The 13,623-nt window shown below is 39.8% G+C and overlaps 1 protein-coding gene across 2 annotated transcripts in view; it reads right to left on the reverse strand.

The window, feature by feature from the left end:
- Window positions 1-13,623, reverse strand: part of RB1 (RB transcriptional corepressor 1) — a 79,951-nt gene that overhangs the window by 42,580 nt on the left and 23,748 nt on the right. For both annotated transcript variants that reach the window (XM_082761585.1, XM_082761584.1), the window contains 6 exons: window positions 10,556-10,643; window positions 9,744-9,860; window positions 8,964-9,020; window positions 8,855-8,886; window positions 8,700-8,776; window positions 8,291-8,493 (listed from right to left, as the gene is read on the reverse strand). In XM_082761585.1, coding sequence (XP_082617711.1) covers window positions 8,291-8,493; window positions 8,700-8,776; window positions 8,855-8,886; window positions 8,964-9,020; window positions 9,744-9,860; window positions 10,556-10,643 — 574 coding nt within the window. The remainder of the gene's footprint in view (window positions 1-8,290; window positions 8,494-8,699; window positions 8,777-8,854; window positions 8,887-8,963; window positions 9,021-9,743; window positions 9,861-10,555; window positions 10,644-13,623) is intronic.

Below are 13,623 nucleotides of genomic sequence, written 5' to 3' on the forward strand. Positions count from 1 at the left end.
TCCCTGAATATATATATAAATATATATATATATATATATATCTCCTTGAATTTTAATATATTTTTTCCTTATGTGCAACCTTTAGAAATCCCTATTAAGTGTTTGTAGTACAGATACTGCAATGCTGCAGAACGGGCTTTTAGTGCATACTACCTAGTAGGACTGAAAACGAGAGTCCTACAGCCACAGGATGGCCACTGAAATACAGAATACCACAAATCAAAAAGCAGGAATTCCCAGAAAGTCATTTCACTATTGTTTGATAAAAATGTTACTGATCATCAAAGCAACCTTAAGGGAAGAAACACTAAAAACTACGATATTGTGTTAACCAAGATCCATTTCTGTGCCTAAACCCATATTGGGACCAGAGGAGACACAGTGAGGTATTTTTACATTGCAACCAGTGTAGCTTGCAAAGGTCAGAGGCTACGAACAGCTCACTATTAGAGCTGCAGAGACCATGCTGCTTCTGTAACCACAGGGGTACGCAGCTTGTTCAAGTACCTAAGTCAGAGGCCTCTGCTTAAACAGAAACCACAAGTGTCCCTAAGTGAGAAACACGGCCTCAAACACCACCTACAGCAAAGCCAGGCGTCATAACAAACCACGTTTTATTAACATACCCTTCGTGCTGAACAGAAAGGGAAACAGTTACGAAGACTGAGCAGACGATTCACTTCTACTAACCTTAATGGGCTAATGTTTAGGGTGGTCATCTAGTTTAGGGCGGTCATTGAGACCAGAGTTCTCCTCTTTGTAGTCAGTGTGAAGAGAGACCTTCAGAAAAATAATGATCCCATCATACGACACCTGCTTAAGATAAACAGAATGAAAAGCTTTCTCCAAGTGCAGCTATCTCTCAAGTATAAAGCAATCCTAAACACTGAAACTTTGAAGGATTCATCTGCCCCCACTAAGAGAACCTCTACATGTTAAAGCAGTAAATGAAGTGCAGAACAAACCCTTACTGAAGGATGGCATCCAATTTTCTCAAATTGAAAATGCTGCCGAGCTGCTGTGTCTTAGGTAATCCCTTTGGTCATGTCTGCACTTGAATCGCAACAGCATCTTAAGGGTTGGGCTGCCCTGGCATAACTGAAACAGATAAATCTTAATACATAACCAATACCTTACAACCCTAGCGAGTGTTTTTGTACCCATTATCAGTGCCTATCAAGAGGTGAGCACATCACCAATAGAGACAAAAGCAGAAAACACAGGACCTCTGCTTTACATGATCTGTTTTCTCTTCTAGTAGCCTAGAGGATTTGGGTGGATGGTAACACCCAAGCACAGGTAACAGCTTGAGTCGGCCTGATGACAAATAGGAGTGGCAGGGAAGATTTTCAAAGTGCAGATGCTGGAGGAAAGACTTCAGTAGTCTTCCTGGTTCATCAGAGTGCTTTCAGCTGCTAAGGCAGGTAAAGGTTTTGGAGCTCAAAAAAACAGTACAAGTCCTACTAAAGGCCACTCAGACTACTAGAAAGTTGAGAGAAGCACTTTTAAATATGTTTATGTAAATATATTTTATTTATACATCTATTTAAAAGATTTTTATGCATATGCCCAAGCTAAGAAAGTATATATCTTTATGTGCGTATACCATATAGTAGCATAAACACAGAGCAATCATCTTACAGACTTCTAAGAACGTGCTTAGTATCGTAAAGGCAAGAATTTAAAAGCTGCCTTTTGGTTTAAAACCTGTAATTTAGAAGGCTTTCCAGGCACAGTTGTGACAAATGAAGGGTCAGGGCTCATTCTTAACCCTGACAAAAAAAGCACACGCAGCATAACCGGTGTGGTTCTTCAGCATTGTCACGCAAACCAGCAGCCATGGCAGTGACCCGATCACACACGCTCATGATGCAAGAGAAATATATTTAGTATGTACAGACAGAAAACCTCAAATCAACTCTCAGTTCCTCCTTTCAGGTTAAAGCTGCACCCTCCTAACATTTTAAAAGGGAGCATAAGTGCGTGGGATGGCATGATTTGGTGATGCTTAGCACACGGTGTGACCTTTAGGAAAGGCAATTCAGAGTTAGAAATCACTGACCACTGCAACGTCCACACAGACTGGGTCTGAGGCACCTAAAATCCAAAAGGTGGCAGCAGATCGGGGATGTCTGCAAGATTTCACGAGGTGCCTACCTTTACACCAGTCAAACTCTCTTAAATCAGCTCTCTCCTGCCAGTCGGCATGCCTGCAGTGCTGCCACTGTGGGTAAGCCAAGCGTTTCTTGTGCCTACAGCACAATTTCAGGATTCCCATATCTAAATCCTTTGAAAGGCAAAATTTAGTAGACATGAAAAGAGTCCTGAAGAGAGCATGTCTGCCCTATGCTGGATTTGTCGAGAGAAACCAGCTGCTGTGCAGCCACACGTTGTGACTCCTGGAGCCTGGAGGAGAGAAAGTAAGAGGAGGGCTGACTCACTTGCCAGCACTGAAGTCACTCCCGTGGCTGAGCCCACGATTACGGGGCCGTAGCTGTTCACAGGACGAGCCACGGCCTGTCCTAAGGCCCTAGGGGCAAGCAGCAAAGCACAGCTTGCACTCACAGGGCCAGAGCTTCCTCACCTACTAATCCACAGCAGCAGCTGGAAATAGTCCGTGACCTGCATCACGCCCCACGCCTTGCCCAGGCGCTGTCCCAAAGAGCTCCAAAAAAGGCCCAAACAAGCCAGGGAACACGTTATGAGCAAGAAAGAGACATTTGTTGGGCAGTACTCAAGCCTGCACCACTGTCCCTTTTAGGCTGGCAGCATACACACAGCCCCAAACTCTAATCCTTGGCACCTGGCCTTGCTTGGCTGCCTATCAGCCAAGTTTTAGGGTCATTCTTCTAATACAGCAGTACGCGACTTACCCAGTAACTTTTTGTGTGTTTTGGTGGAAGGACCATACCTACCCCTCCTTCTAGTTTTAAAGGCAATGTCTTGAGACAACCAAGTCAAAGAGAGAACTTCTTAACTGCACGTAGACACCTACCTCCAAAAGAGATGCAGGACTTCAGACAAACCTAACAGAAAACACTCCCAAGAAGGTCACACACCACCAGACAACACTCACCTGCATTCCTAGGTGCTTAATTCCTCCTCACAGGGAGCACAGAAACCTAACCTGAAATTGTACGCTGCATCCAAGGGAGCAGGCAGCAAGCACTTGAGCATGGGGAGCTCCACAATAACCATGTCCCTGTACAATCAAAGACCAGGGGGCTACATATTGAGCCTGTGCTTTACCAAACACTGAGGAGTACCTGACCTGCAACTCTGCACAGCTTCTCTAAGTGTTTAAACAAATCTCAGGCATGCTTATTTAATATTTTCCTCCTTACTGCATGATCAAAGAAGGTTTGCTGTTATTCCGGCTCAGGGAGTCTGTCGTATTTGTGCAGTAAATATATTCTTTGGGAACGCATTGTTTTCTTCTGGAAGGTATTTCTGCCACAATGAGCTGCATAAATTAAAACCAACAGTAGTCTCTGCTGTGGGATGAGGCAGCTGAGCACAAACATGAGCTACACATTTAGTTGACGAAGATATGCTGCAAACACTGAGTTATATTCAGTGATACATGACAAAAGAGCACTGCAGATCTCATCACAAACATTTAATTGACAACATAAAGTACAGAGGAGGAGTTGATGAAGGGGAAGCATTGCAGAGCACAGTTTAGACAACAACACATGGATGAAGTCACAGATCGAACTGTGGGTTAGGACAAAGCAAAATACACTTGCCTCCTTCAGACAGCACTTTAACCAAAGAGAAATACCCTTGAAGAGACCTTTATCTTGCATCAGTCATTCCAACATTGTAATGCCTGTCAATATTGGCTCTCCTCCTTCCTTTAAGAAATATAAACACCAATTAGGACAGGAAGTGCTAAAGAGCAACGCAGCCAGTGAGGGCTGCGGTGTCAACACCTGCAGTGCAGTCATCTGTCTCACACAAACACACCCACACCAAAACCTAGCAGACCAGATCACCGCAAATTTGCAGACTTCAGACTGAACTAACTCCATTCAGCCCAGCGCACAGGGGTAGAGCCACTGTACTTCCCCATTTCCTTTTGGGTGCTGCGGGGCTGCAGCTGCTCCCACTCCTGTGAACTGCAGAAGCTACCAGGTAGCCTTTTAAAACCCCAGTCCTGTGTGGATTACCCTTTGGACTCCTCTTACTCATGAGGACTCACTTAAGTATGACTTCAAGGATGCCAAATGTGATGCAAAACGGGAACGGTCTGTACTCTTTACCTACTGTACATGTGAAAAGGCATTTATAGGAATCACAGTTCCTGCAGGGGACTAAAAGGAACCTAATACCTTGCCTGGCCCTCCTTCTTCATGGCTGTGAGGCAGGGAAACAACTGGATTGATTTGCAGGTATGAATAACAGGACGGACACTCCACAGGTATTTTCTTGATATTTTCTTCAATTACTCAGGAAAAAAAAATTCCTGAGATACAATTCAGGCAGTACAGAGATTTTGCTCCTGAAATAGATTGTGAAAACTGACAGACTTTGGTTTACTGGCACCGAAAGTCTGCTCTTCCCTGGTTCTTCCCAACACACAGCAGCGAGCAGCGACGCTTCAGCCAAACACATGGCACAGCAGCTGACAAGGAAACTCAAAAATTTGCAAATGTGTTCACATAACCTTCATTTAAGATATTCAAAATAATTCCTTTTTTTGACTGGCTATTAGAAAGAGAGATTTGACAAAAAAGGCTGAGTGTGAACTCCTGGGCTGGCAGACCGCAGGCTATCCCTTTTCCATAGGAAATGGACTTTATCATCTGTTCCAAGGTTTAAGTTATATTTATATAGATATGATAAAAATTAATCAATGACTTCAGATACCTTTATTTTTAAAGTAACTTTAGTCCCTTTAATTGAAGTTATCAAATTAAAATGGTGCTTAAATACTTCGAGATGAAGCACACATGCTCTGCAGTTGAATATAGACATATAGGTAGTATGGTATGTATAGATAGTATGGTATTCTTTTACTTTATGAATAAAAATATGCAGTGTTGGTATTATGAATGTATTCCAAATTCACCTTCACATAATCTGCAAAATTGCTTATTGATGGAAAGTAGAGAATATTTCTTTTCTGTGCTGCTGCACAGCCTTTCTTTGTTTTATCCCCTCTTCCTTTTCCCTCTAATTAAATTATCCTTATCTAAACACATGAGTTTTGTTTTGTTTTTTCCTTTCTTTCCAGCATATTTTCTTCGCCCACTCTTCTGAGGACGGGGAGTGAGAGTGCAGTTGTGGCAGAGTTCAGCTGCCCAGCAGGGCAAAGCCACCACAGCTAAAGGCAAGGATGACCTAGAAAAGTTTCATCTGCCTCCTAAAGTACAAATGACTAAATCAGCTAGCAATGCAAAAAGCAATAAACATACTCAATGACTAGCAAAGGAGTGATGTATTATCTTCCAACACCAGTAAGAAACAATCTTTCACATTCATTCGATACAGCCTCCAAAGTCAGATAAAGGTCAGATGGGCTCTTAAGATTTTTTCTTCAGCGAAATTATGCAAGGCGTTTTTCCTCATAAAAGCTCTGTGACAAGTAAAACTACAATAAATTCAGCTATTCCGTTCAATTTCTCCGTCCCTTCGAATTTCACATTGCAGTCCTGCTTCCAAAAAGCAATCAGGAAAATGAGGAAAGCTCGGAGAAAGACAAGACGATCCACCTGACTTTCCAAAGAGCAGACAAACCTTGTAATGGATTGTTTCACCTCTGCGGAAAAGTAAGAACTAGATGAAAATAGATCATTTGTTTTTTTGCATGATACATACTTTTCTTCAGAGTATAACACTTCTTTAAAAAGTACGTTAAGCATATTAGAGGAACTTCAACCTAAAGAGGTTACACTTAGGCTAAAGAGTTGCACTTTTCATACTAGAATCACAGGATATTCCAAGGTAAAATGGACCCACAACGATCAAATCCAATCCCTTGGCTCCACACAGGACCACCCAAAAATCAGACCATGTGTCTGAAACCATTGTGCAAACGCTTCTTGAACTCCAGCAGGCTCAGTGCCTTGACCACTGCCCTGCGGAGCCTGTCCCAGTACCCGACCACCCTCTGGTGGAAAAAGCCTTTTGTCAACACTGCTGACATTTCACTACTTCTGGTCCCCGAGCCACCACTCTCCTGGTTACAGAATCACAGAATGGTTTGGGTTGGAACTACATTTTCTTTAAGGTCCCTTCCAAGCCCCTGCCATACCTTCCACTACACCAGGTTGCTCCAAAGGTTTCTTATTCTGTGTGTAGGATATGTGTAGGCTGGTTAAAACTTGCAGCCTTTCCCCTTAAGGGCACCTGTAGCTCCAAACAGGGTTCAGGTACTCACTTTTTTGTCTGTACTCTTCATAGCACTAAAATGCTAAAGTAGAGAGCATTCTTTGAATTATATTGAGAATTTTACTTCCTTTTAAGCTACGAAATACCTGCAAGAATTAAACTGTTTATTCAAATTACAATGGATGAGGAAGACAGGGATGGACAGCAATACTGGGAAAATGGGTAACTGTTACAAGTCCTACAAGGAGGCAACGGAGACCAATTCAAAGTCACAATATAGCTGCACACTCCTGTTGCAACCAGCCCATAGCTGGTTGCCAGCACTGGCTTCCCTCAGCTTTTGAGAGCCTCGCTGTGCCCTCTAGTGATGAGCCTGCCAGCAACAAAAAGGAGGGACAACAGGAGACTGAACTGAGCATCCTGAGCTCCTGGAGATCCAGATGAGATTATCTGGATGTTGTTCTTGGGTAGAAATTGGTAGGTAAAGGCTTGTTACTGATCAGTAAGTGGTTTGCATTAGGTAGCAGAAGCCAATTTCTGCTCTTTGTCCTCCAAAGGATAAAAATTCTGAAACAAACACTCTTTAAACATTTCAAAAATGGCACAAGTAATGTGCTTCACCTTCCCTGTTGCTATAAGCTCTGGTACAAGACTCTCAAGCCTTCAAGTGCTTTCAGGCAATCTTTTTCAAAGAAAAGCAAAACCACAAAGAAATTCGTACAGCAGTGGAGACATCATACCAAGACATCACACAAACACGCCAAAGCATTACAGAGGAAAGATATTGCACTCTGGTACATCAGCTACAGCACTGCACCAGCAATGCTGGGGTGATGAGCATGAATCTCAAGGCACAAATTGTGGTTTGCTAATGCAACAGGTCACCTTCATAACAGGACACATTCAGAGAGCTGCCGGACTCATGCCCGTTGACTCTGTTGGCAATGAAATCAAGGAAAATGGGCTGGTTGGTATTAAGAGGTCAACCAGACTCAGCTTGAAGCATGGTAATTATTGCCCTATAATGCTGAGGCCAGTGTGCTTCTCCTGAGCTAGGAACCTGAGCCCAAGATGCAGCTCCAGTGGTTCTGACACAACGCTACAGGCTCTTTATGGGAGCATGACCCCACAGCCTGGTAAAATATCACCAGTATGAGAAAATTCAAGAAAATTGTTAGCTTTTCAAGCTTAAGTCGTACACAGAAAACCATACACAGACTTGCTTCACAATTGCAGTATCATATTGGATAAGGCATATTGTGTTTTTAGATTTCCCAGAACTACAAGGTAACCAAGTAGATTCTTACACGGTCACTGTGCTTCCTGGTCAAAATTAGCAGTCTTTATATATAGCAGTCCTCTTTTGTCACATTAATAGCATATTTTTGGTTTAAAAGTAACACGGAATATAAGGAGACAGCGGTCAGTTTACTGAGATCCAGCCTCAGAAGCATAACCCAACCTGCCAGCCTGGTTTTTATGGCCTTCAAAAAATACCCAAGGAATTGAAGTGCCGAGTACAACGTGAATCAGAATTGTAAGTACTATTAACAACCACATCAGAGGCACAGAACTAAGGCCGCCACGTCAAGTAGGAATGAAAACTGGATAAAACAATAGCATACATATAAAAGCACAGCATGCATTGCCTATTGCCACCAAGATAGTGTTTATTACCCTTCATATCCATGGTAGACTGGTAGAAGATGTTGGATTACCATCACCTAAATGAGAACAACTATCAGAAAAGCTCTGTCACTTTCTCTGATATAACCTTTTATTTTTTTTCCAAAGCCTGAAGACATGTTAAGACTAAACTTGTTTAGCTCTTGTATTACTAGCAAAATAAACTACATCTCAGCAAGACCACAACTTATTTTATAGAGTTGAGTGTGATCCTTTTTTCTAAATACACATTATACAAGGATAGATACTACTTGAAAGCATTACTTACAGACTGCCAAGCAAGAGATTCCATAATGCGATGTTCGCAGCGTTCTAGATGCTTTATCATGTCCCTTGTTAGGCTTGGCTCCACTTTAATAAAACTTTCAATCACCTTGTAGAAGTCAAAAGCTTTTAAATCAAATACATTGAGAATCCACGGGAAAGACAAGTCTGTTTCAGCACTGCTACCATCATTTTGTGAAGCAGTTCCTACAAGGAAGACGGATTAGTATTACCAGGAGTGCTACGTTCTTTCACTTCCGTTGCATCTCTTTTTGTGTTTATTGAATCATTGCCAGTTTGGAAATTTCAGCAACCACTCTTTTCTTGCTATTTACTGTATTTTATGTATTAGAACAAATAGCCAAAATTATCGATACGTAAAAATGCTCTTTGGCACTTTTGATTCAACTTACTGACATACGTAGACATGACAACTTCAAGAGCACATGCCAGAAGAGATGTGTGGAAGATGTTATCGTTCAGCAGTTTGCTAAGGGAAAAAAGAAGTCGTTATTACTTGCCTTAACGCTAAAATAGTGGATAATAATAGTGAGTTATGGACACATACCTGAAATTGTGCACTGAAAGGCGCTGTTCTTCCTGAAATGCATAAATCAAGCTTGTGATTCTTTCTGGAATTTGGACACGCAATACCAAGTTACAAGTACTAAACTTACCGACTTCAGCATAGACTCCATCACTCTGTAATACAGCCGTACCCCAAGTATATATCTCTATTAAAAGAGAAAAAAAATATTACAATTAGTTCTTAACAAAACTACATCAGGCAGACTCATGTTTTATTGATTTAGAACATTTTTTTTTCCTTTTTGTTTTGCAGTTTTGATTGTTTTCTGGTTTTCTTTTTGGAAGTGATGATATAAAGATCTCATTTTCCTCAGCTCCAATTGCCAATAGTACTGGAAAAGCCTCAAAGGCTACTAAGGGTTTGTGACCACCTCAACCACACTAATACCAATGTTTATGTCAAGTCACGGCTAATAAGATAAACAGCAGTGCTGACAGAAAATATAGAGTACAAACTTGGTTGTATTTGCCTTCCAAAGATCCTTGTAAAAAGCACAGCTGGCCTACTGATTTTATAAGGAAGCAAGTCACTTTGCATAGTTTTAGGCTCAGTTACTTAAATGAATGCAAGTATACCTTTCACTAAATGCATTCTGCCCAGCAATTTTCTTATTTTCCATTAAAGTGCTTCTAGCATTCTCCCCCACCCAGCTCCTATTGTTCCTTAAATAGGAAAAATCACTTGTTAAATATTATCTTTACAGAGCATTAGAAAAAAAAAACACGTCCTTTCCTCAAGTTGAACCGAGTATTATTGCTTCCTAACATTATTAATCTTCACTGGAGGAGGACAGTCGTTAAGTCAGGTCTCACATTAGCTAGTACCAACAGAGTTCAGATGAGTAATACTCAAACAAAACGTTAGTTACCTGTGAGCCAATCTCAGCGCATCCCTGTCCAACTGCTTCAGCAAATTTCTTTTTGAAGATGTGGCCAAGACTTTCTACTCTTTTCAGGATACTATCCTTAGGGTTCACTGTGCAATTCTAGTAGAGGACAGGAAAGAGCGTAGGGGAAGAAAAGGCAAGGAAAGGCTATTTTACTTCAAAAACATTTTAATGATTTAATCAAATGAGTCCTGCATTGCTTTGTAGCATCTCTTAATCATGTCATCAGCATAAATCAGAGTGGACCATTTAAAAATATTTTATATTAAAAAAATATAAAATATTAAATAGTGGACTATTTAAAAAAGTAGAATATACAATATACACATAGTGTTCAACAATTCCCAGTAACTAAACTCCGTTTCTCACATCCATCTAACTGCAATTAATACTAGTAATATGACAACTACCAACTATTTTAGTGTCTTTCAAGCATAAAGTATGGTTAAATTGCTGAATATGGACACAAGAGACTCTCTGAACACATCCTTCTTCTCTTCCTATGTCTCTTTATACCCTTTTATTTTTCTGATACATAAACTTTTAGTGTAGTAACAGAAAGATTTAAGTACTTACTGTCTCCTAGTACGTATCAGATAAATAGAAATGGTTTCTAAATTAGGAGTTCAAGAGTAATTACATTTAAACCATCCCAATCAAAATGTACATCTTCCAAAATATTTGTTAATAAAAGCGTTACCAGAACATGTATGTCAGATCTCAATGAATAAGTTTTAATTGTGTGATAATTCTAACAGTCTTCCACAACTGTTTCATCAAGTCACTTCACTTACATTGAAATACGCGATAAGGGTATCAGATGGTTTATCAGCTGCTGAATTTAGAATCATTATCAATTGCTGAATTGTATTCATTGCAGCTCTGGAAAAAAAATTAAAAAGCATTGAGGTTGACTCAACAGTTTCCAGAAACTGAACAGCACTTCTGCTAACAAAAAATGTACAATTTTAGTTTTCAACTCAGTTATCAAACAACCTGCTGGGAAAAAAAACTGTTGTACTGTGTTAATCATTGTGAATTCTAATAACCTGATTTATCTAATCATCTCATTATTAGAATTATTGCAATCCATAAGTAAGCAACCAGAAGATAAGTAATAAATAACGAGCACTTCTAAAAGCAGTAAGATGATAAAATTGCAATCCCTATATATGAAATTATTCAGTTAAATTAAGCAAAAACCTAACAAATCATTTGGCTTTTGTAAAAAAGAGACTGGTGAACAAAAACAGCTTTTGTTTCAAGTCTTGCAATCACAAGTACAGTAAGAAAAGTGTACTGAAATGGGGTATTTGATATCCATTCACAAGATGATACAGCCTTTCTAACATAAATGCTTAAAAGAAAAGCCACGTTTTTCAAAAGCAGAGCTGCCAATGATCCCATTATTAATAGCATGAGAGCGTCTTCTCCAACCCTGGGTGGGAATTAAAAAGTCACATGAAAACTTAAGATTTTTAAGATTTTTATTAAGTTTCTTCCATTTCCAATAGGAAGGTTGTAATTTGCTGAAATCCTAATTCTACTACCTTCTGCATCTGCAGCTAGGTTGGAAGATTTTTGCATTTAAGATCCTTAATTTTTAAACTGTTACAGATGAAGAGGAGGATGTGGACATTAATTTTTCAGTGTTCCTGAGAATTATACGTAGTATAGAAAGTAGAACACTGATTCTTTATTGCCTAAATGAGAAGATCAAAATCTATTACATTTTGTGAAGTGGGATGTATTGAAGTATTGAACTATGCCTCCATGTATGATCTTACTGGCTTTTTTTTTTTTGTTTACAGTCAAATAGTAGAGAAAAAACAAAAAAGCATCAAAACCATCTGCATATATACACAATGCCTAGAACCTTCTTGCTAAAAAGAAATTTAAAAACAATTAATATCCATTGATTTATATCTAATGTCTTCTTAAAAAAAAATAAGTGTAGAAGCTAACTTAAAGTCAACCCAAGTAATACCAGTATCTCAGAAGAGCTATAATTTAAAGAACTAAAAATATTCTTAAGACAAATGCATAGGATGTTGTTTATTCAACAGGTTAAGTATCTTGTTAGGGTAAGTATTTCTCTGAAGATAACAGTTCTCATTTCATCTTCTAAAACTGAAATCCTGATGACAAGCATTTTTCATGACTTTCAGAAGGATCATTATTCTAAGATAATAGGGCACAGCTTTTTCTCAAATTGCACATATTATCCAGGAGGTGACTGAAATACCTGTATTTGGGGAAATAACCAAAATCTTGTCATACAGGACAAGAAGATATATGCACAAGCTAGCACCTAACAGTCCCCATTTCCAACTTCTGGGGACATGAGGTTGTACTGGGTCTGGCTGGAATGTTAACTTTCCCGGCAGCAGCCCATTCAGTGCCGTACTCTGTACTTGTAGCTGGAACAGCAGTGTTATCACACCAGTGTTGTGTCTACTGCTGAGCAGCAGTGGCACAGCATTGGGCCTTTCTCTAACCCTCCTAGGGGGTGGGCAAAAAGTGAGGAGAGAAACATCACCAGGGCAGCTGACCTAAACCAATCAAAGGGATATTCCATACCATGTGGTGTCACACTCAGCAATAAAAGGTGGAAACAGGAAGAAGAGGGGAGGGGTGGGCTCTCGTTGAGAAGACGTCGGTCCTCCTCTCGAACACCGGCTGCGTGCGTTGAGGCCCTGCTTCAAGGACGTGGTCAATCATCGCTCATTTGTGGGAAGTAGAGAGTAATTTCTTTCCTCTGCACTTCCATATAGCTTTCATTTATTTTGTTTGTTTGTTTTCCTCCCTTTTTCCCCTTTCCCTTTTATTTCCCCTTAGTTAAATTGTTTAGTTCATGGTAGTCTTTATTTAATTATTATAATTATTTCCCTTTAATTAAATTATCCTTATCTCAACCCGTGAGTTGTTCTTTGCTTTACTTCTCCCCCTCCTTATCTAAAGGAGGGGGAGTGAGAGAGCGGTTGTGGGGTTTAGCTGCCCAGCACGGTAAAACCACCACAGATGTAGTGTTCTGCCTTTGTTTGCACAGAACCATGGTGTCCATTACGATCCACTAATATTTGCATGGACTGGTTTATTTCAAGTTCTGTATTAAGCAATACCATTAAGTTTCTATTCTTTTAAAAAGCTTATTGTAATGCTTTTTCACAACATCTAAAAAAAAGTTTGATTCCTCCAGTGGTATAGCTATTTTCTGAGTTTATTTTATTGGTTTTCTGCACTGTTTAACCTCAGTTTGGCTTGTATCACTCAAAAAATAAGTCGACAAAAAACATTTAGTCATAACCGTATAGTCCAAAGACTCATTCTTTATTTTTTCAGAAGGCTTGGGAAAATCACTTCTACCAGAAATTCTACTAATGATAATGAAAAGCTTGAAGACAATTGAAAAAATGAAATGAAAACACACAACCTATAATTATGGTGCTCTGAACTACCTGAAATTACACCTATTTTATCTACTGGTTTTATCTGATTTTTACATAATGGACCAGATATAAAACCACTGATGAAAATGACTACATTCTCACCAATTTCAGGGGGCTTAAGAGCAGGTCCTAAACATCTAGCTACAGAAAGAAAACACAAGAAAACTCAAAGTATTAAGTCTAGTGCTTTCATCACAACCTGTAAGGGGATCTACTTAATGCAAGGAGAGTTAACAGTGCACTTAATACTCTGCACTGGAGATCAAAGGTTTACTGCCATCTAGTGACAGATCCGTGCTTTCCGAAAAACAGTTGCTACAGCCAAAATCATTGCTAGTGAATAAGCCACTTGAACTGTCTCAAATGGCAGCAGGTTTGGAAAACTCAGAGAAGCCCCCAAGGCTACATGGAGA

This window comes from Aythya marila, assembly GCF_965140915.1.
Source record: "Aythya marila genome assembly, chromosome: 1".
Taxonomy (NCBI): domain Eukaryota; kingdom Metazoa; phylum Chordata; class Aves; order Anseriformes; family Anatidae; genus Aythya; species Aythya marila.